The sequence below is a fragment of the Stegodyphus dumicola genome, chromosome 7, assembly GCF_044657685.1.
Source record: "Stegodyphus dumicola isolate Sdum_Otavi_A_Nest chromosome 7, ASM4465768v1".
Lineage (NCBI taxonomy): Eukaryota > Metazoa > Arthropoda > Arachnida > Araneae > Eresidae > Stegodyphus > Stegodyphus dumicola.
The window spans coordinates 11,866,055-11,891,000 of record NC_140774.1 but is presented as its reverse complement, the minus strand read 5'-3'; the positions used below and the strand labels follow the sequence as shown (position 1 = coordinate 11,891,000).

The 24,946-nt window shown below is 33.2% G+C and overlaps 1 protein-coding gene across 2 annotated transcripts in view; it reads left to right on the top strand.

Annotated features, from left to right (window-relative positions):
* The window catches only part of LOC118206078 (uncharacterized), a 63,637-nt gene that overhangs the window by 38,278 nt on the left and 413 nt on the right, over nt 1-24,946 (top strand). For both annotated transcript variants that reach the window (XM_085819875.1, XM_035378348.1), the window contains exons 2-3: nt 14,242-14,440; nt 20,641-20,675. In XM_085819875.1, coding sequence (XP_085676001.1) covers nt 14,242-14,440; nt 20,641-20,675 — 234 coding nt within the window. The remainder of the gene's footprint in view (nt 1-14,241; nt 14,441-20,640; nt 20,676-24,946) is intronic.

Below are 24,946 nucleotides of genomic sequence, written 5' to 3'. Positions count from 1 at the left end.
GGCACAACAACAGAATGAAGATGAACATGTGAAATTGATAAAGAATTTAGTTGAGAAGGGAGAAGAGAATGGATTCTTCCTGAGAAATGATATTTTGTACAAATTTGAAATTGGTAAAGATCTGCTAGTAGTGTCAGAATCCTTACAGAACGAAATCATACAGAAGGTGCATAAAAAAGGTCACTTTGCTGTAGATAAAACTGTGAATGCTGTAGAGCAAGAATTCTATATTCCCAGACTGAAATGCAAAGTTGAAAAAATAATTGCTAACTGTATAGAATGTATACTGTACAACAAGAAGCAAGGAAAAGCAGAAGGATTTCTTCATCCTGTACCGAAAGACAACGTTCCCTTGAGTACATACCATGTCGACTTTATTGGACCTCTTCCATCGACGAACAAGAGATACGAACACATTCTGACTGTGTTGATGCTTTTACGAAATTTACTTGGTTCTATCCAGTGAAATCACCAAGAAGTTATTTGAAAATTGAAGCAACAACAGACTGCATTTGGAAATCTGGCCAGAATCATTTCAGATCGAGGTAGTGCCTTTACATCGAAAGAATTTTCAGCTTATTGTACTGTAAAAGACATAGAACATGTCAAAATTACTACCGGTATTCCAAGAGGTAACGGACAGGTTGAGCGAATCCATAGAATTTTGTTTCCTGTTTTGTCAAAATTATCACATGAGGATCCAACGAAATGGTTTAAGTATGTTCCAGATGTCCAGAGAATAATCAAAAGCACAACTACGAGAAGTACAAAATATTCACCGTCTGAGCTTCTCCTAGACACAAAAATGAAGAATAAGGAAGATCTGAGAATTAGTGAGATTGTAGGGTTTATATTTATTTTAACTAACATTTATTTTAAGTTTAAACTATCTTTCCTGTCAAGCCTTACTTTCCCCTGGAACTGCCAATGCCAGAGTATGTAAATTTTAGTAGAACGCGCAAGGATTCAAATTATCAGCGGAAGTATTCTGAGTTAAATAGAATGAAAACGAGTTCGAGGTGTGCTGTTCTTACTTCACGAGCGCGGAGGTAGTTAGCCAGAAATTGAAGAACCCCGCGTTTCGCCTGTGTGCTTGCCTCGGAGAATTGTTATTCGTTCAACGTGATATTCAAAGTTTGCTGAATTAGCAGCGGTATTGTAAAACTCGGTGAGGTTAGTTACTTTTAGAGAGCCTCGTAGTTAGAGACTTGTTATTATTTTCTTTTCAGGTTCTTATTTTTATTTTACCGCCGGGTCGGCGTAGTTTGTGAGCGTCAAGAGCACGCAATTGTAATTTCTTAAGTTGAATAAAAAGGGACTTAAACCCTTAGCAAGACTCTGTCTATTTTCCAGTTTCAACAGTCACCTCTTGGTTGCGTGCAAGTCGGAGGCGCGCAACTCTACAAGATATTGAATGAAGAATATTTAAAGCAGTTGATGCAAGAACGTGATGAAATGAGAGAAGATGCGAAAAACAACATTTTGAAGATACAAGAAGAGAATTGTAAGCAATTTAATAAAAGACGTAAGAAACCGAAACTGTACAAGATTGGTGATTTGGTAGCCATTCAGAGAACTCAATATGGAACTGGTTTGAAACTACGACCTAAGTTTCATGGACCGTATAAAATCATAGCTGTTAGACCAAATGACAGATATGACGTCGAAAACGTAGGATGCCATGAAGGACCGAATTTGACATCTACTGCGGCTGACCATATGAAGCCATGGTCAAATTGATTTGATGTTTGTATCAGCTCAAAACCTGAGGACCTAATGCTCTCTTTTCTTTTCTTTTCTTTTCTTTTCTTTTTTTTTTTTGTTTGTTTTTGTTTTTTGTTTTTTATTCTCTTTGCAGGTAGATGATGGGGACGTCCACTCAACAGACATCGAGGATTCAGGCTGGCCGAAGCTGTGGAGATTGACGACCGATGCTGACTTAGCGAATTACCAGCAATGAGGTCATACCAGCATAGCTCAGTGCGAATCATTCCAGACAGCGTCAGATAGCGTCCAGACGTGGTCGAGAGTGGAGTAGGAGATGTGAGCAGACGGCTCGCTTTTCTTCAAGAGTTGAAGAAGACAGACGGTCTTCTTTGGTGTCCAAGTGATTTTAGATGATCATACTATTTAAAGATAGCTGTGGATTAACGTATTCTATCAACGCCCGAGGAACTAATATTGTCTGTGATTGTGCATCATTACATGAATCCTGCAAGATTAATTTTTACTTTATTACTTTTATCTATTTCTTATTATTAAAATAAAAGCATTTTAAAAGTGCAATGTTCGTGCTCTCTGTTTTGAAAGAAAACCCTACAGAAATATATATTATTTTCATCAGAATATGATTCAAAAATCCTTTTTGTTTCTATTCATTGAGATGATTATAAAATAATAGTAATAAAATACCAAAATTAATTAAAATGTAGATGGAAATGTATCAGAATAAAAGTTTATTTTATAAATACCTACCTGAATCATTTCCGAATCTAAGGTGACGTTATCTAATTCGAATATTGTATAATATAAAATGCACTTTTGTTATAAAATCAACAATTAGTGATTTTAGAAGTAATACTTATTTACGTTAACTAAACAAACAGTACACATTACTAAGCTTTATACTCTACAGTAAACGGGCGAAGTACCAAAATTCCAGTAAACGAACGAAACTGTTTATGCCATTAACAGTGTTGCCACACATATATAACCACGAAATAAAGAAACTATGTAATTCACTTTTTGAACTAAATATTATACTTTTTCGAAAATGGATTTACACCACTTTCAAAGTAATTGTAATTTCATTAGCTACGTAAATACTCCTGCGTACATAGGGGAAGGGTCTGTTCCCCCCAAAAAGCTCCTAACAGATTGCATTCATTGTTATCATTAACTAACTTTTTGTCAAAAATGGACTTACACCACTTTAAAAAAAAAATGGCTCAAATATCTTTTTAATTTTTTTGCGGAATTACGGCTTGTATTTTTAAATTTGTTAGCAGCTTAAATTGGTTATTATAAAAAAGGTAAAAGTATATAGTGATTTTAATGAATCCAGCTGATGAAATTCAATTATTCCAGCTGGTAATTATTAATAATTAAAATTAATCTGTGCGTATCGCTTTAAAATCGCTGAGTTTGTTAATTAAAAAACAGAGTAAATTTTAAAGAAAAATTAAATATCATCTTAAGCTTTGATGAACGACTACACACTGCTGCATTGAAGATCAAAATATTTTAATTCAGGTATTTAATTTTTAAAATTTAGTTGAATGTTAATTTAATTAAAATACCTTTTAAATCGCTGAATTTGTTGATTTAAATCGAAAGACAAATGTATTGCGTTTTACCGTGTCGCAACAAAGTTCTTCCATGTCACCGGAAATGGCTCAAATATCTTTTTAATTAAATTTGAAACGAAAATATCTTGTATTTTTTTCGAGTGGTAACACAAAGCTAAAATTGCTGAGTTTTTAATCAAAAGCTCGTTAAATTCGCCCAAAATAGAAAACAAACGAAGAGCAGATTCGGAATTTAAAATTTCAATTCCAGGGTGCACATTTTCGGATGGAAGACCATTTTTAAAAATTTGTCCCGCCGATTTTCGGCAGTGCTACAAACATACATAAATACATACGAAAAGATACTTCCTTATTTAATAATAGAGAAAAAGAAATAATTTTAGCCTGTCAGAATTTCATAATTTTTAGTTTAAAAACTTAAGTTTGTGGTGTTCCTCCTTTTATCTAATAACTATTTAAGGTATTAATTCAGAAGACAAACTACAAAAATCAGCGTTATATTTACAAAATTTTGTTGTTTGTCTTCTGAATTAGTATTTATGATTTTTGTTGTTTGCCTTCTGAATTAGTATTTATTCGGCGTGTTATTGTGTCTTAATTATTTAAGGTATTTCTTCCGCCTTCTTAGCGTGCCTTCATAGTGTAGCGGTCAGCAAACTCGACGCGTATTCGAGAGATCCGTGGTTCGAGTCCCGGCGAGGGCACTGCTCATTTTTCATCTTTCCTGCTTCGAAATAGCCTAACGTCTCTACAACTAAATGTGGAGGAACTTAGTGAACTGCTGGGCGAATAATCGCTTAAGTCCAGAAACAGAAACGTAAAACTCAAGAAGGGTTAATTACCCTGTATTGCTCAAAATAAAGACATACAGTCGGCCGCTTACTTAGGACGTACAGCAAAGCTTCCACCTGGGCTTAAGCTCAAAAGTGTAAGAAATGAGAACTTAACTAATGATTAACTAAAGACATGTAGCCGAAGCTAACACAAATCTAACTAGTAGGCCCTAAATATCTAATTAGCTAGCAAAGCTATCAAGGGCACGTAATACAGCCGAGAGTAGTAACAATTTAGAGAGACGTGTTCAAAATCAAACGCGCGCTTGTCAGAAACCCTGATTCTCTCTCTCAAAGTCAGTGGAACTTCGACTTAAATACTACTCCTACTCATTTGCATTAAACGCGATTCTAGAAATATATTCTGGTAAGTAATTTGTAAGCTGAAATTAGGATAGATAGGAAAGGAGATTTAAATTAACAACTGTTATAAACTTAGGATAAACCTTACAAGTTTATAGATTTCTATTTAATTATTACTTAAATACATGCGTTCTTTCTTTTCTTCGCAGTTTTATTGTGCTTTATGTTTTAGCCCAAAAGAGCGTTAGTCCGAATGGGCTATTAGTCTAGAACCGGGATTTTGCTTCGGTCATTTGCTATAAACGGTGAAACACTTTTTCAAATTATTGACTCCAAATACTATCACCCTATATTATCTTGAAAGAAATTAAATAATGAATGTGAGTGTATGTATTTATGTAGATTCCTCGCATTGGGGAAAAAACGACGGAACTTAGAGCCATTTAATTTTGAATAACGTGGACTTCCACTCGAACATGTGCACCTGGAAGTTCCAATTTTGAATTTCGAATTTTATGTTTCATATGTTACAAAAGCTGAAAGGGAATTTTTGATTAACAAACTCAACGATCAGAAAGCAAGCAACACTGTACGGAATAAAACATTTTTATATCTAGTGCTCTAGACTGTTTATCAGAAATTCTAAAGATATGCTATTTTTAAATATTTTGTTATTCTGCTGTTGAATCGAATTTTATGTGGAAGAACTTGATATTTAATAAATTAAGTTAACACACAAAGCATTAATAAAGAGACATGAAAAATTTTGCAAACCATCTCACTAAGAAAACTGAACATTGAAATGGTGAGCTAAAAATAGTAGAAAATTATATGCCAACACCACTGCATCCTTAATTCTAAACATATGGTGCTATGTTGCTTTTAAAAATTTGTAATTTTTCTGTTGAATTATGTGTGGCGTAAGTGTGAAGAAATTATGCTTAATAAAAGCTAAAAAGAAATGAGTTAACACAAATCTAACTAGTTGGTTCCTCAATATCTAATTAGCTAGCAAAGCTATCAAGGGCACCTAATACAGCCGAGAGTAGTAACAATTTAGAGAGACCTGAGTGAATACAAGAGCAGATTGGTGGACTGCGAGCTCAGCGAAAGCTTAAAAAGCCATATAATATTCCTAACTACTTTGTATGTGTTGAACGTCGAGGAAGTTCATATCGCTGAGTTCAATTGTGTAACGACAAAGTCCAGATAAGGGTTAAAAATGCCTCAAAGAAACAATAACAGATGGTCCCTTCTCGGGCTTACAAGAAAGCCTCCACTTGGGCTTAAAATCAAGCTAAGAAACTTATCTAATACTAAACTAAACTTACATTGCCGAACCTAGACACAATTGCCTACTGTAGTTGGCCCTTCATTAAATTAGCCGGCGATTATCAACAGGCATCTAGAATACGGCAGAGCGTAGAGGGCTTAATAACGAAGTAGCCTGACAGCAAACACGCGCCACTAAGGGCTCCTAAGCTATTCAACTGAAGTAAGCTGAACCCTCCTTAAATACTCCTTCTACCTCATTTACATGCAACGCGATACTAAAAACTCATTCTGGTAGGGAGTTGTAAGTGAGAAACAAGAGTTTAAAGGAAAGGGTTTCAAAATCAAATGTAACTGTTATAAAATTAAAATAAACCTTACAACCTTAACAATTCCTTTTGGGTGATCGTTAAAATCTGACCCCTTTCAGTTTTTATTCTTAGATTTTACTTTTTTTTAATGCTAGCATTACTAATAACATGGCAATTATGATCCTACAATGAAGCCCGAACAAACTGAATGAAATATTATTCCTAACCACCAGTATTTTCAAATAAGAAACAACTTCTTTTCCTTAGAAAGTCTTCCAAGGAAGCATCTTTCTCCTTGGGCCGATAGACTTCTCCTGTTTTGTCGTAACCAAAGCAAACAAACCACGGGGAGACGAAGGTTGGGTCTCACGTCTCGTTTTAGTCGCCCTTTAAATAGGGAAGACTGTAAAGAATTAATACTATCCACTAAGCGTGATCTCATATAGTATAAGTTAATTGCATGCATAGTAGTTCACTTGCAGGAAGTGGAAGATCCGTGGTTTGCATTACGTCAAGGGCATAATTGTTTCTTCATATTCGTGTATCGAGAAAAGCTATAAAGTTTTAAAACTTATGTGAATCTAGTGGTACGCTTTGTAAAACATAAGGAGACATAAATACGGTCACCTCTCCCACTTTGTAAAAACGTTTTTTGTTCTTGAAGAAGAGGAACCCTTTTCTGATCGCTGCCGAAATCGATAAATTTTCATGCAGACTTTGTGATAATTTAATACTGCTTTTTTCCCTAATTTTAAATTTTATACACTGGCATATGTCTGTTTTCAGTTACGTACGATTAAGTTACTATCAAGTTTATATTCTAAATTCTTAATTTAAGTGTTTTTGCTACTTTTCTGTAAAGTAAGTTAAAAAGATCCAAAACCTACACGCAAATTCGTATTCACAATAGATTACAAATAATAATATGCAATTTTCCCCTAACACAAACTATTTTAAAAACAAAACTCAAACAATAATCGAAATAAATAAGTTATCATTTCAAAATCTTCGATTAATTAATTAACTTTTTATAAATTCTCAGTGTTAGAAATACCGGAAGATAAAGAATAAATTCATAACTTCTCAAAATTTCAGATCAGTTAACATTTAAAAAAAGGAAGTTTAATTTTTCATTTTCTTTATGTTACGAAGAAATAAATATCTAAAAACGATGAAGTAAAATAATTCAGAATGAATTATCTTCAAATAATTCATAACAAAATTCTTCGAAAAAGTAACCTAAATATTTTTTCAATAAATTCTTTCTGTTAGGAGCATTGGTAGGTAAATAATAGGAATAAATTCAGAATGTTTATAAATTTCAATCACGTAAGATTAGAAAGAAGATTATCTTTCGTTTTCTTGATGCTTCGAAGAAACGTTCAAAGCTGTTGAAGTAAATTAATTCAGCGTTTTTCTGGCTCGCGTATGAAATCCTGCTGACATCTGTCAGAAACAAATGAAATATATGCAGCTGCAAAATTGTAAGTATTCTCGTTCTTAATTTCGCAGAAATAAAGCTACAATTACCTTTATTGTTTTTTAGAAGCGTTATTTCCTTTCAATTATCGTATTATCGTTTGACAAAGTAAAGGTAAACTCCTTTTTGATAGCCGCTTCCAAGCAAATTATTATGCTTCTAAATTAGAATTCTGTTACAGGAGAATGAGATCCCATTTTATTCTCGAATACATACCCATTTCTATTCTCGGGATTTAAAAAAATTCTCAGGATCATCAGATGTTTTAAATTTTATTTTGAAATACCTGAAATACATAGCGTTGCCCGAGCTCTTCAAGCAGAATAAAGAGGCTTCATTTACAGCAGCGATTCTCAACCGGTAGTACGCAAAGTATTTTTAACTACTAAATTCAAAAATCTCGTAAAGAAAAAGAACAATTTACAGACGTTTCCTGTGATCGAACTCTATCTGAAGATTTCAAAAATAGCACATTTGTTAACTTTTGACTGAACCGAAAAAAAGAATTTAAAGACATTTCAAATAAAGCTATTAAATTTTTTTTGCGTTATTGCACAACCTATTTATGTGACCAAGGATTTTCTTCCCTGTTATATATGAAAAATAAATATAGAACAAAATTAAAAGTGGATCCTAATTTCCTTAATTTTTCTTAATTGAATAAAATAGTTTGTGTCAGAGGGAAAATTGCATATTATTATTATTAATCTATTGTGAATATGAATTTGCGAGTAGGTTTTGTATCTTTTTAACTTACTTTACAGAAAAGTAGAAAAAACACTTAAATTAAGAATTTAGAATATAAACTTTATAGTAACTTAATCGTACGTAAAATAAGTGAAATAAGGCCAAAAAAATATTTAAAAAAAATTGATCTTTCTTAAAAAGGCCCAAATTTCACACTAAATTTTAGATTTAAATTATCATAACTAAAACTTTGATAGTAAAAATGGTAATCAATTTTTAACCTAATATTTTTTATGTGTTCAAATTTAATATAAATAGCTGTGCTAATGGGAAATTTTTTTAATATTTCTATTGGGGAATTGAAAAATAATCATTGCAAAATGTACTGGTGGTACTTAAGTTTTTCAATATTTGTTTAGATGGTACACGCGTTAGTCAAAAGGTTGAGAACTGCTGATTTAGAGGAACTGGGATAGTTTTTTTCAAAATATCAGATAGACAGTGATTTTCCCTCTTATTTTTTACTTTAAGATAAATTGAGCAAAATTTTAAGAAGCTTAAATAAAGCTGTAGATTAGTGTAGAACTAACATGGCGCCATGTAACGTTTTACTAAGAACTGGTATTTGCTTTGTTAACAGTTAAGTCTTTCTCTCTCTCTTTTTTTTTTTTTTTTTTTTTTTTTTTTTTTTTGTTTTGTTTAAACGTACGGTTATGTTTCTTCATACTAATCTGATGAGAAAGCAAAAATTAAGAACTATTTTAAGTGTGCGCGAATGCTTATATTTGCAAAACTTCAAATGTTACAATCAATCTAAATGCATCATTAGAAGATGAAAGAGCATATTAGCAAACATGAAAATTTAAAAATTGAACAAAGGGTATACGCATAGTGACGCATCAAAAATAGCAAAATTTTATATTATTATTATTATTTAATATTTTAATTATTTTTATTATATATATATATGATAATTATTTAAAAATAATAATTTATTATTTTTTACTATATTTTTTATTAATTTTTAATATATATAAGATAATTATTAAAAAATAATAATAATATTAAAATTTCTGGAAGATTTTAGATTTTATTGGTTGCCCAAAAAGGGTTGTTCATGGTTTTTTACGTTCTAACTGAGCTTGCGATCGCTAGTCTGTCATTCCTCCTATTCATTCCTGCTAATCCACTTTTTTTCTGTTTTGTTAGCTTTATTATTAAACATTGTTTTCTTCGCATTTACGCCGCATACAGTTCAACAACAAAATCGTAAAATTCTTAAAAGATGCATGGCATCATATGCTCAGAATTCCCGATGCAGTGTTATCATGTTGACACAAAAAAATTTATACATTTTAAGTCTTTTCTCGGTGCATCATATCAATATTCAGTTATCTTATTAGATGGCTAATAATTTTCTCTCTTTTATTTTTAACATTTTTATGTGTTAACTTTATTTATTAAATATGACTTTCTTTGCACTGAAGCCGCATAAAATTCAGTTCAACAACAAAATCACAAAATATTTAAAAACAGAATATCTTTAGAATTTTGGATAGTGTTATAGATTGCCATGTATATTTTTACATGCGTTCTGTTATTTCTTTAAAAATAGTCCCTCTAGTGGCCACCTAAAATAGTTATCATAAAGAAAAATCTGGAATAATTTTAATGAATCCAGCAAGCGTAATTTTATAAAAATCCTGAATATTTCTGATTAGACATCTCATTTTAAGACATGCTTAATTAAATAAATTATGTTAAATAGAAGAAAAATATTCTTAAGAACTGTATTTATTATTTTTAAACAGCTTAGTTTATTACTTTGTATTCACATCAAATTTGAAATAATTTAGACTTTACTGAATGGCAACACTCTGATGAGTGGAAAGATAAAAGAATTTTACTTCCGGTCTCGGCAAAAGGTTGCTTTCGTAAAGCTGAGTTTGTTAATTAAAACTGAAAGGTAAATATCCGATGTTTTTCAGAATTGGATGGCTTTACCGTCGTTCTTTTAAAATGTGAGGAACATTACATGCAGATTCTTCCTTGTTTAATTATTTAAAAATAATGCATGGCGTTTGGTGGCAAGAATTTTAGAAGTGATGTGCCGTTTCTAGGGAACCAACGCAAAATCACATTTCGAGATTAATAAAAGAAAATCATATTTCGAGGCTAATAATTTTTTTAGCTCAAAAGGTGATATCTCTTAGGGGGAAAAAACGTAAAACATCTGAAAGTGTTCAGATTTTAAAGTTTGCCCAAAAGAGCTCATTTTTGATATTTAATATGGTTTATCAGAAGAGCTTATCGACAGAGATGGTTCAGGTGGAAGACAGAAACATTTCACACGACATCCATCAGAATGAGCATGTATTTAGACAAACGTGGGGAACGTTCTGTATCTTCTGTATATTCAAAAATAAAAAAAGTATATAATGTGGGCACGGGTGGCAATTCGAAAACAAAATCTGAATGATAACATTAAGTGAGATAATATTAAGCGGCATCTGCTGTATTTCTGACCTAAATAAACCCGATAATAATGAGTTAAGAAATAAACTCCAATGCATTCCATGTTGAATATAATATCAAAAGATAAGTAATCCACAAGCGAATCCTTTTTCTCATATTTCCTTCATATTCATATTTCCTGCTGCTAACATAACATTTGCTGCTATGCTAGCAGCAGAATCGAGGACTGCTAAGTTAAAAACGTGGTAAATGAACGCGTAGGAGAGCTAGGGGGCAGAGATCAGTTGTAACATGCACACTACGCTATGGGTTTTAAATTTATTTATCAGAATCCTCACTAAACAGGGTTCTTTTAACGGGCCCTATTACGTAAACACAATCAATGCCTCTCTGAAACGGCTACTGAGAAAATATGTGCCCGTGCGTGTTACCTAGTTAACGGGGGTAAAATATTTCGTAAATTTCAATTTAAGATAATTTAAGTGATCTTTTTACTTCCTTGTACGAAGTAAAGGAAGTACTGTAATCATGAAAAATTCCGGGTACCATATTTCAACAGAAATATCCATTTTGACCGCTATCGAGATGTTTTTGCGTGACATTTGTTTTTGCGTGACATGGACAGAATACAGGACTCTTTTTTTTTTCCCAAAAAAATTATAAAACTGATTTAAAATGGATTCAGAAGTGATTTTTTCCCTTGGCGTCTGTATGTAGGTACGTGAATATGTATAACTCAAAAACGAGAAGCGTCAGAACGTTGACATTTTGTATATAGGACAGCTATAGGATATAGTTGTGCACCTCCCTTTTTTATGGCAATCGGCCTCCCCAAAAGTAAATAAATATATGTATACATATATTGTTTCATAAGAAAAAATTGAATTTAAATAAATAAATTTAATTTATTTAAATTTAAATTAATTAATTAAATTAACAAATTTAATTAAATAATTCTTTGCGCCATTGCTGCAAGGAATGAAATTTAAATTTAAACAAATTAAATTTAAATTTTAACAAACACGTATAAAAGTAAAAAAGCAAATTTAAAGCCAAAATTAGAAAAAAAAAAAAAAAAGCAAATTTAAAGCTAAAAAAATTTAAAAAATTATTAAAAAAAATGTGTAAACATATAAAAGATTTGAAAGATTTAATTCTCGAACTAATGTACAATATCATTTAAATTCAGAAGCAAAAGCAAATCAAGTGCAAAGTCTTTCCATGAAAATAAATTCACTAATTTAGCAAATTAAAATTAATCCAAACAATTTTTTTAAAAATGCATAAGTGAATGACTGTTGAGCAGGCAGGAGACAGACTTATCAAGGGGAAGTTGCTCCAAACCTAACTCTCCAATCATTCAATTCGTGTTTCGTCATTCATGCAGGCAAGGGTAAAAGTCAAAACCAAAAGTAAAAAGTAAAAATTGAAGAATGTCCAAAAAGAAACACCAACAAAGTGGTACCCCTGATTGAATTATGTTGTTCTTATCTTCCGGTTTAGGTTTTCATGCCTTTAGTTCACCTGCATGCAATATTTGTAGAATTATAAACAATTTAAAAGTTGTTTAAGTGTGGCTAAGCCTAATTCTTTTACCATAGACGCCATATTTGTTTACATTTGAAATTTAGCAGAATAATGGATTTGTTGCCACTATTCTCCTAAGAAGAAAGAAATTAAGCTTCGCAACAACAACTGTTCCTTTTTTGTTTGTCTAATTTCTTTTATGCGTCGTTTTAGATTATTGTAGTATTTGAATAGAACATGTGGCAATGATTAGATAATTCTTTAGATGATATACTTTTTGAGCATTCTGAGTTATAAAAATGAAGGAGACGTAAAGCTGTTAAGTGAAACTAGCGCCACAATATCGCTTTGGTAAATAAATGTAGTGAACTTTAAAGAGATCATTTATTCTATTTTGGTTTATGCGCTATCGACGAAGTAGATTTAATTCAATTCAATAAGTTTAAATTAAATGCAGGAAAAAATGCGTATAATTTAATATTCCGTGCATAGACGCCACGTGGTGTACACATCAGATCTTTTAAAAGAATGGTTTTACATGTTTATTTTGTTTATGTACTAAATTTATAAATGCTCCTTTAATTTTTTTTTTTACTAATCACCATAATTTTTTTGTGAATCAACAAAAATATCTGAAGCTATACTACCATGGGGCAAATGGTAACAAAATCTCTCCGTGAGTTGTAGCATGCTACAACTTGCCCCTTGATCTTTATTCATTTAATTACGTTTTGTTCTTTGAATATTAATATGAAAACTACTTTAATCTGTCTAGTTTTCTTTCCGAAAATAGAAAAACGTATTTTTAACACTCACAGATTAAACCTCTCGTTAAAGCATCCCCTCGGAAACAGTCTAACAGAGGCTGACGGTAAAGGAAATCTGCCGTAATAACTGACACACCAGAAAAATATGCATTGGAAAAAGAATATGAAAGATGATTAATATGAAACGGAAAAAATAAAATTAAAATATTGGGAAGGGGAAGGTTAAAAAAACATTAAAAAATAAAATAAAATAAAGAGATAAAAATGGAGAAAAGGAGAGGATTTTGAACTCAAATGCAGTGTTCTGAAGCAGAAATGTCGTTTTGTTTAATTTCCAGAGATGGTACAGCCATTCTGACGAAGAAGAATGGGTTAGTGCTTAATTTGCAAAATGTGGACGCACATTAAATGCGTAAGAGGAAATAATCTATCATTTGTTCTTTTAACTGCAGTTCTGATGGAGACTATTATGTTGGTTAATTAGAGAATTTTATCTTGATTTTACTATAAATCACTTGATGTTAATTAATTAAAGAATTTTATCTTGATTTTACTATAAATCACTTGATGTTGATTAATTGACGAATTTTATCTTGATTTTACTATAAATCACTTGATATCATTCAATGTCACTAAACTAAGTAATGACAAACACCAAATAATTTTAAATATTGTATCTTTTGTTCTTACTATCTGCCCGAAGTCAGTTAGAATTTGTCCCAAATCCGATCAAATTGTAATAGACAAATAATTTTGATAAAAGTATTTCTTGCGCTAAAATCAGAAACATTGCCGAATATTTATTTTGGAAATATGACGAAGGGAGAGTTATGCTATAAAAAACAACAGTGATATTTAAGGAATCTCAAAGACGTTTAAAAATATGAGTATTTTTCCAAAAATTGATACAACTAGCCTCTGGCTTTTACACTCTCCTTTTGAAAGTCACTTTTGTATTAACTTCCATAAACAGATATTCCATTAAATTGTGTATTCAGGACGAAGACAACATTTAGTTCAGAATATAAAAATAAATATGTATCAGAGAGAATAGAATAAACTCTTGGAACAAAATTTTTATAGCGATATGTTTGAACAAATGTGCTTAAGTCACGAAAAGCTTCCACACGATTGAATTATGGCTTAAGATAATGTTATTTTAGTGGAAAAAATGATGCCAATCATATTTTTCCCAATCAATAGTGTTTAATGTAACACGTATTCGATATGAATCGTCAATATTTCTTTTTGCAATTACATTTCTGTTTATATTTCCAGAACGCATTTTAGTCCTTGGTGTTTGGTATAAAAGAAGTAGCTGTGAGGACAGCAGGAATCGTTTTGCTTCCTTCCCAAAGAAGTACAAAGCTATTCCCAAAGAAAGCGTTGAAGACATCTGCCGTTACGATGATTTCGAACTACGTCATATCCGCAGTCATGCTTGCTGCATATGTGGTCTGCGCGGCAGCAGCGAAGAGTAAGTCAAAGAATTATATTGTTGTAGTGCTTGATATCGTTCACTGTCATTAAACCAAATAATAATATACACCAATCGTTTTCTAAAATGCTGTCCTTTTTATTGTTACCCTTTCCCCAGGTCTGTTAAAATTTGCCTCGAATTGTAGGGGCAAATCGTAACAAGCGAATACAGTTCTGAAAAAAATATTTTTTGTACTAAAATCAAGAAAATTTCCGAACGTTTCTTTGTGCACATGATGAATAAATAGTAGTTGTGCTATAAAAAGGGCAGTTATAATTAAAGAATCGTAAGTGCATTTAAAAATATAAACATTTTTTCAAACATTGTTGCAACTAGCCCTTCGCTACCCAACTTATTTTCAGATCTGAAGTGCATTAGTGTTTAGAAAAATTACTCTCACAACAGGTATCATTTACAGCAGTTATAAAGAAAATTCGCAATGCATTGTACTCTCGATCATCCGGGCTAATCGGGTTGCGGATAATTAAACAACACGGATAATTCTAACTGTATATTTCTTGGAAGTGCTATTTTATTCCTATATTCGAATCCCCTTTGGTTGACGAAGTCCAACAGAGTTCTAACAGAAGTCATTGCAGTCTCGGGCCCAATGCCAGTTGCCAGTGTGCTCTTGATTTCAGTATCACTCAGAAAAGGCGGATGCTTTTTCTTTTTTTAAAAGAACATCTGGCATTTAAAGTGATATTAGCACCACTCACACGCTGAAAGCTCGGTTCAGTCGAATCGCCGTTTGATCATTCCTCGATGTTTCCCCGATAGACATTTTCCAAGAATTTTTACATTTTCAACTTTTGGGCATACAACTTCAGTTCTTGTCTTTGCTTCTCCCCAATGAGTATAAATCTCCGATTTCTATATCGAGAAGAATCGTTCTTCATGGTTGAACCAGTGCTACTGGTTTTACTTTCGACCCTGACTTCCGTGTATGAAATCCAATATAGTCAACTTTTCTAAGAACTTTATTCCTCATCATCTTCCTCAGCAAGAGTTATTAGAAGATCAGAACGTTAAATATACCTCCGGTCCATCGGATGAATTAAACTGGTAACATTTGGCGGTAGAAATATACTAGTCATCATTAGACCGTCAGTTTTTTTTTTACTCCAAAGGGGCTTTGTCCCTGAGGGACTACGGATTTCGTTTTGCGATTTTGCTTCGAATCACTCTGAATGACCGTTTTACTTTTCAAACTGTTGCCACCCAATTTTATCACCCTGTATTATATTTGAAGAAATTAAATAATTAAGAATCTACATAAATGTATGTATATTTCTCTCATTGTGATAAAACAACGGTACCTAGAAACATCCAATTTTGAATGACGTAATCTGGCTGCGAATATGGGCATGTGGAAGCCCAAATTTGAATGATTATCGATTTCATGTTTTGTCAAACTTTAACGAATTTTGATTAACACACATTTCAAAGGGAGCAAAAGAACAATGGGAAGGATTTCAAAGCGAGCAATTGCAACGTTGTACATAAAAAAACATTTTTATCTCCAGCGCTCGAGACTGTGTATCGGAAATTTTAAAGATATGTTCAGTTTAAAATTATTTTGGGATATTGCTCTTGAACTGAATTTTATGGTTTAAGTGCGAAACATGATATTTAATAAATAAAAGTAATGCACAAAATTGTTAAAATAAAAGGCCTCTTTGGACGTAATTTAAAATCTGAAACCTTTCAGATTTTGTATTATTATTTTATTATTATTTAATTACACATCCTCAAGGAAATCGTTGAGTGTGGATTACCCGCAAACCGGATAATCGAGATTATACTGTATTCGAAGCTGCCGTCTGGAGATTGAATTTTAGAATAGACTTCAAAAATTCTAAGCGACCACTTTTGCGACGCTTTGTTTTGTTCTGCCAAGTAGCAACGGGAATAAAACTCTGAAATTGTTCTCGATCTTTGAGGAATTCTTCCTTATTTATGTCATCGGAATTATGATTTATTTGCCATTGGTATTAGTCATTCAGAGGTTTCTATGTAGTAAAGGAGGCACCGCAAAAAAATGAAGCTGTTAAAATCTCTTTATCATACCTCTGAATACTCTATCCAGTACAGTTCGGTAAGAGTGACTCAATGAACAGGATAATACAGAAGGTTACTTGCACTTTATAACGAAAGATTTTTGTAAGTAATTTTTATGCTTAAAGGGCGTGTTTCCTGCAGCGATTTACTTCCGTTGATTGCCTTGATTCTTGGTTCAACAGCTGGAATTTTCTATCAAAAGAAGCTTTTCTTTTCACTGTCATGTCAGTTTCATCCTATTCCTTTTGAGTCGTTTTCCAAAAGTCCGTTCAGTGTTCTTGGATGTTTTTCTATTTTTTTTTTTTTTAAATACCTAAAGCGCAAAAGTCCACAGGAGGAGCGTCAGGCGATATTATAAACATTTCTTTTTAAATGGGATACATTTTTATTCCCGATTTTGGTTGTTTGTTTGCTAAATAATCTGAAATTATCTTGGACGTGCGACTAGAAGTTTTGTTCATATGAAGCTCAACTTTATTGACGTCCCTTCCATATAAGGCTAGAATCTCTTCTTCAAAAAGCGGTTCTAAAATATTCTGCTAAAAGTATAATGAATTAGTTTTGCTCTTACTTAAAATATTTTTGGGTTTTATTTTACCGTTGTAACAAAATTCTGCAACTATCGTGCAGTTATCTCTTTAAGAGTAACCGTGAGAGCTCTATTGCTTTAAATCATCAAAATCTCGAGCGCATCAGATACAATACCTGAAATTTCATTCCGACTGGTTGAGAGTTTAGGCCTCTAGGGGCTCATATACAGAGAAAGTTTTCTTATGATCCTCCTGTATATCACAAGGAAATGAAAAGAACTTTTTTGCGTTATATAATCTCCTATCTATCTTTCCTTTCAAATTCTAGCATCTACTATAAAATATTCTGCTTATTGATATATAAACGAATTTTGTATCTTTTGCTTAATGTGTTTTCAATGCTTATCAAGTTTTCGATAATATGGATGAGGCATTATAATCAATATTTAAATTCAGAGGGAATAAGGGATTGCAGACTTTAATCTGAAATTGTGAAGAGTAACGTTTTGAATTTCTGATTAAATTCATAGTCAGTATTGTGCCGCCCAACCGGGAAAGTCGTTAGCGACGCTGACTGCCGTACTGAAGGGCCCGGGTTCGAATTCCGGAGAGAACATGCATGTTTGTAAATGTTATAGTGTCTGTGCGGCATGGGGTCACTCTTAATCTGAAACGAGTCGAAAGTCCTCTCGAGAGGTTAGTGGTAGGGGAAGAGGGGTGGAATACCTTGATACCCGTCCCCAAAGATGCTTTCCATCATAATTGGGGGGGGACTGAGAAAAGTCGTACTGTGGTACTGTATATGGTGCTTAACACTCTTTGGCAATGACAGGCGCAATCTTGCACTCCGTTCCACGGTGAATTTCGTGGGCTTGTTCTGATGTTACAGTCAGATAAATGAGATACAACAAATCAGTATTGTTCACGTTTTATGGAGTAATTTATTACGCTTTTCTTTATTGAGGACAAAAAAAGAATTTTATAAATTTTATTATTTCATTTAGTAATCATTCTATTATTTTCTCCAAATTTTGCTTCTGGAAGATTTCAAAATATATATATATATATTGTATACTATACTGTGTTTGGCACCGTTTTTCTCATTAAAGTAATATTTATTATTCAAGTATTTTTTATCATTAATGTTTTTTTATTAGTAATTATCAATGTTATACTTGCAAACAGTTTCGATTTACTACAATTACTCAAGTCATCCATCTACATTTGTCTACAAGAATTTAAAGTAAATCAACCTTGAAAAAACATTAAAAACGAGCATTATCTTAATACTTAATACAGGATGTTTCATACTAAATGAGACAGAAAGAAGAGCATGGTACAAATTCTGTGACTGATTTATTAAGCCAAAACAAATTAATTCTGAAACTACAATTATACAAGTTTTATCCGGGAACAGTGAAAACTCTTCCGATTGCGATACTTTAGCAGCGTTATATGACCTCCTGTTAGGTTGACTATAATGAATTAACGCTGCTACTTTAACAGCTTTATATGACCTCCTGTCAGCGTTATATATGACCTGCTGTAAGACACTGTTAATCAAAGGGCGCCATCCATGCAGAGAAAGCACACCGGGTTTTGGAATACGCCGAACTATCATCGATTATCGTTATTCAAAGACATTTTCAAACGAAATATGGTAAAGAATTACTGCGTCGTCATAACATCGAACAATGGGTGAAGCAGTTTCGGGACACGGACTGCTTGTGTAAGGAAACCAGCCCAGAACAAACAGCAATCCAAATCAAAGTGACGTCCAGCATTTGTTTGCACTGCCCCCAGCAGTCGTCTTGAGCGCAATATGTATGTATAAGTGTGTTATTCTGATCAAGTTATTTCCGTCAGCGGGGCTACCTGGCCGATATGCTAACTACCCAGTGGCCCGGCTGCCTCGCTGTCGGCGGAAAGAAAGAAAGTAAACCAACGCGTGGTGCGAATTCTGAACTCAGTGTGCCTCATGTAACGGTGTGGTGTGTGTTTCGGAAAGACCTATAATTCCAGACATACACCTTTCAGATGATGCAAGCGTTAAAAACCTTCCGACAAACCATTGCGTAAAGCTTTCTGTGAGAATTTGAAAGATAAGCTGGAGGTGGATGGTTTGGCGAACAGATTTGTGTTTACGGATAAAGCTTTTTTTACGTTTCTGGCAAAGTTGTGGGGGTTCCAACCTTTTATCAAACAGCTAAATGTGTAGGAACCTCGTGAACACTTACGCGAATAATCGCTTTAATTCAGAAACAGAAACGTAAAACTCGAGAAGGGTTAACTACCGTCTGTTTCTCAAAATAAGAACGTAACAGTTGGCTCTTTTCTCAGCGCTTACAACAAAGCCTCCATTAATAGTAATAATAATAATCAAGTCTCCACTATTAGTAATAATACGCAAGCCCCCCCCCCCACTAATCTCCCTAATAGCTTAGAGATGTAGCCACAAGGCGAACGCGCGCTAATCAGAAACTCTGAGGCTGTCTCTCGAAGCCAGTGGAACTTCGACTTAAATACCACTCTTACTCATTTGCATTAACCGCGATTCTAAAACCGCATTCTGGTAGGAAATTGTGAGCTGAAAGTAGGAGGGACATGAAAGTATTAACCTTATTTAACTAAAGATGACTGTTAAAAACTTAGGATAAACCTTACAAAGTTAATCGCCATATTTACGATTCCGGGCCACAAGAAACCTACATGGTATAATGGAACCTGAGCGTGATTCTCCAAAGGTGAATGTTTTCTGCGCCATTTTCAACAGTGGTGTTTAACGTCCTTTTTTTCTTCATGGAAAAATTGATTAACGGGTGCATTTACCAAGATATACAATAAAGGTGGTTGTTCCATCAGTGTGAGAATGCTGTTCCGGCTTCATTCTGCAGCAAGACGATGCTCCTCCGTATTGGCGTAAAAACGTATGCCAGTTGTTGAACGATAGTCTACCCCATCGCTGGACTGGCCGTGCTGGCTTTAACGATATGGCATAACTTTGTTGACCACCGAGATTCCCAGGTCTAATCCCTTATAATTTTTTTCCTATGGATTATTATTAAAGACAAAGTGTTTATGCTTCCATTTCTCCAGGACTTACAACATCTGAAGCAGCGAATAGCAAAATTGATCGAATCATTAGCAAAGAATATTCTAATACGAATATGGCAAGAACTAGTGTACCACATTTGCCGTGTTACCGGAAGGACACACAGAGAACATCTACAGAAACTTGGATAACTATAGTTTCACAGTAAATTTGGTTTATCAAAATAATTTATAGGCTTTCTTTTTGTACCATTCAATACGAAAAACCCTCAGTTATTTCCCTTTTCATAAGAAACCTTCGTAAAAGTTTTAACATATATATCTGTATATGTAGAAATCTGTTTATTGAAGCAATAATAATTTTAGGATACTTATTCTATATTCTATATTTTCTAATGAATGCAAGCAAAAATGTCTGATCTCAGTTACCATTTTTTTTTTTTTTTTTTTTTCATTTATCAATTATTTTGTCAGTTGTAACTCTTGGATATGTTTTGCACGTGTATGAAGTATTGAACGAATTAATGAGCTAATGAAATTATTATTTCTTTTCAGCTGGTGCTGGTATTGGCCGCTAAATGTCAGATATGGTACGTATGAATTCTTTTGATCGAGTGCTACATGCTAATAATCATGAATATTTAATTCATGAAGCCGTAATTACATTACAGGAAATCGTGGCATTAAATATTATTTCGTTTGACTCTTTTCTGCGTAAATTATAACCTGCGAAGTATTTTGAATAATTAGCAAATCGATTTAGATTCTGCTACGTGACGAATTTATAAATATCATTTAAAGAAAATAAATTTAAATTATAATCCGGTATTTTCAGTCAGTGGACTCAAACTCAGATTGCACGCGGACTACATGCGCGATCTTAACACGATCTGACGGGGCAGATTTTCTTTTGAAACATTTTATTAACGAAATGAAAAATCTGATCTGGACACCCCATACCTTCCTTGAATGGCTTATTAACTGATATATATATTTTGCTGCATTTCACTGAAACTTATTTCGAAAAATTATTCTAACTTAATAAATCGATTCCTCCAGGCAAGTTGAAAATGACATAAAAAATTTCGGAATTTAAATTAAATGTCCGGATCAATTGTTGTCACACAGGAGTCAATCTTCTTGTATTTTTATTTTCTCGTAACGAAAATAAAACTTTCATAAGTATGAGTGCAGAAACAAGGAGACGCATAAAAAGTTAGATTTCATTATTTGTTAATTTTTTAAATTTGAAATTGCCAAAACATGAATACTTTCATCATTTAAACCCGTTCTGTAATTGGGAGTTCATGGACTAGGACCAACAATTGCGAAAATTAAGTTCTGGTACGGATATAAGGATATTTAAACTGGGTAATCTGGGAAGTTGTTATATATATGTAATTTTGGTGCTGCCAATTGCAATGAAAACGCGAGGTGCACAACTACATGTTATAGCAGTTCTTTGTACAAAATTTCAACATACTACATGTTTTTGAGCTATGCGAGATATATACGTACCTACGTACGTACAGACATTATGATAAAATCTATTTTGAATCCGTTTTCGAATAAAGAGTTTTTTTTTCTGTGTGAACGTAGAGATATCATGCAAAAAATAATCAAAATAGATTTGGGAACGGTCCAAATGGATTTTTCCATTGAAAACCTAAATTTTCCGCCAGTCCTTTATTTCGTACAAGGAAGTTCAAATGCTTTATATAAATTTTTAATTTCGCTTACTAATCAAAACATAAATTTTATCAAAACATAGGTTTATAACAAAAAAAATCTGATGTAGATACCGCATGAGTTCCTTGTATCGCCTGTTAAATCATGCACACTTTTTTGGTGCATTTCATTTAAACTTATTTCCTCGAATTTTAATAGAGATATATTTATCATTCAATAAATTCAGTTCTCACTTTGCGGCAAAACAAAAATAAATAAAACCTCAAAACATCTTCATTAAAAATTTTAAAATACAGAAAAAATAAAATTCCAAATACAGTAAAAAGAGTAAAAGAAGCAATTTTTAAAGTAAAACTACAGTTTTCTACTCAAAAACAAGCAAAATAGCCAGCGTGCAAGAAGATAAATTTTTCGGTGCACAAAACTGAACGTCTGCTTTTGTTCCCACACGACAAAAAGACACTGAAGGTGCAGAAACTGACTTAATTCACCATTCTAATGAGTTTCAAATGTAAACAAAAGGCGATTCGCTAAGCTGAACTCGCCACTTAAACTTTTAAATTGCTAATAATTCTATAACTTTTGCATGCAGATTAACTAAAGGCATGAAAACTTTAACTGGAACATAAAAAGCACATAATTCAATCAATTTTAAAGCAAAAAATACATAATTTATCAACATATACGAATAAAAAAAACTAAACTAATCCAACCAGGTAATAGAGCAGAAGTATATATGTACACTCACTTCCAAAATATACACTTAAGCACGAAGATGTAAAATGCAAAAAATCAACAAATACTGCTTTGATTGACACAAAATTCGGCAGAAAAGTAGCATATATATTTATGCATAAAACAAAATCAATAATTATATACAGAAATGAAAACAATATTAAATTTTTGTAAGTTATCAGATAATCTGAAACTGGAAACTTAAACAAAATTATGTATAAAGTGAAAATAAACAGCATAATATGAAAAAAATAGGGTATGTGATCCCCCTCATCTAATTGAAAGCATGGTCACAAGTTTACACCTTGTGACCATGCTTTCAATTAGGTGGTCAACCACCGCACAATTAAGCAATTGCCATTCTTCTTGTAGAGCAGTTTCCAGATCAATAAGAGTGGCTGGAGGTAGGAAACGTGAAGATACAGCACGGCCAAGCGCAACCCAAAGATTTTGAATGGGATTAAGGTCGGGCGAATATGCTGGCCACGCCATACGCGCAATCCCTTCACTCTCCAGGTAGTCATCGACGATGTCAGCTCTATGGGGACGTGCGTTATCGTCCATTAAAACAAAAGTAGGGCCAACTGCTGCAGGATACAATCTCACAATGGGTTCTAGGACTTCATCTCGATATCGGACAGCCTTTTCCCCGTTTAAAGAAACCCCGTTTAAAGAACCCCGTTTAAAGATGTGCAGGTCGGTGCGGTATCCTAATGAAATCCCTGCCCACACCATAGTGCTTCCGCCCCGGAATACGAGATGTTCGATGATGTTTTGGGACTGATTGCGTGTTCGTTGTTCACACCATATCCTTATACGCTTGTCTTCTGTCTCCAGAGCAAATCTTGACTCATCAGTAAACATGGCATTGCCCCAGTCAGACACATTCCAATTGACATGTTCCGGCACCACTGTAATCGTGCTCCTCTTGATTGGACGAATAGAGGAGCACAAACTCGAGGTACCCGGGCGTACAGTCTACTCATATGTAATCTTCGGCGTACAGTAGCTGCAGATATCGCCTTACCAATGGACGCTGTAACCACAGGTGTCACACGTGTGGAGGTCGCTCTGCGATTCCGCTTAGCTAAAATAACAATATATCGATCTTCCGCGGGGGTTGTAACACTTGGGCGACCGGCTACGGGCCTTCGGATAACTGTCTATGTGGTTTGGAATTGTTTCCATAAACGTGAAATTTCAAAATGATGAACGCCGAAGAAAAGAGCAACATCTGTGATCGACTGTCCTGCTTCAGTTCGCCCCACAGCACGCCAGCTCTCAGTGCCAGCGCTTCCATTTGTCTTCTGGAAGTCATAGAAACACGTTGTCTTGAAAACAAATTCTACGAAAGTTTTAAACACCTTCTATCAGCACTTGCAATCAACTTCTGTAACCCTTCATAAAGCTGGCTTCTTATAAGACTGCCTTTTTTGCATATTTCTTGATATGAAAGCGCGATTGGCTGTTACCTAACATATTTGCATACTTCCATGTACCTCTGCAGCGAATTCCATCCTCTTCAATTCTGATTGGCTTTCGTAAATTAGCATTTTCCTCTCCGAGCTTAACTTTTGGAAGCGAGTCTATATTGATGCAGCCGATTGTAACGAAAAAGGGAGGTGCACAGTTACATGCTACAGTCGCCCCATATGGAAAATTTCAATCTCCTGCGGTTACTCATTCTTGTTTTATGCGAGATACATACATACGTACCTTCGTACAAACTTTAAGAAAAAATCTCTTCTCCATTTTAAATCCATTTTACAACCCTTTTTTTTTGGCAAAAACAGTTCCTCGTTCTGTCCGCATGTAGAGATGTCAAGCAAAAACATCGTTGAAATGATTTCGAGGGCGGTGGAAATGGGTATTTTTGCTGAAATATCATACCTTAAATTTTTCGCGATTGCAATACTTGAACAATATATACATAATATAACATAATATCGTAAACGAAAAACATTCTAGTTTATATTTATTTTCTATTTGAAATCTGAAATCTGGTACCTGCAAGCCTTTCTTTGTTGCTGTTACAGTTTATTCTATCAATAGTTAAATATTAAATGTGCAGACTCATATTTATTTAAAATAGTTCCAGAATGTTTAATTAATAATCAAATAACTTAATTGAATTTAATCTAAAAGTACACAAATTATCTATTATTATTAGATTGTGTTTTAGCTTTTTTCTTACTAAATAAGTTTAAAACTATTATCACACTTTCCAATAAAAAATTGCCATCCATTAAACTCAGCCACTTAATAAACTCAACCTGTTTGGAACAAAAATGATTTCAATAAACGGTGCTTATTGCGCTACGAGTATCAGGCAATTATATTAAGCATCATCTATATCATATACTTTAAAAATTTGAAATGAAATAATTCCACTTAAGAATAAAAATCCATTTATTAAAAATTATCGTTCTATGATTTC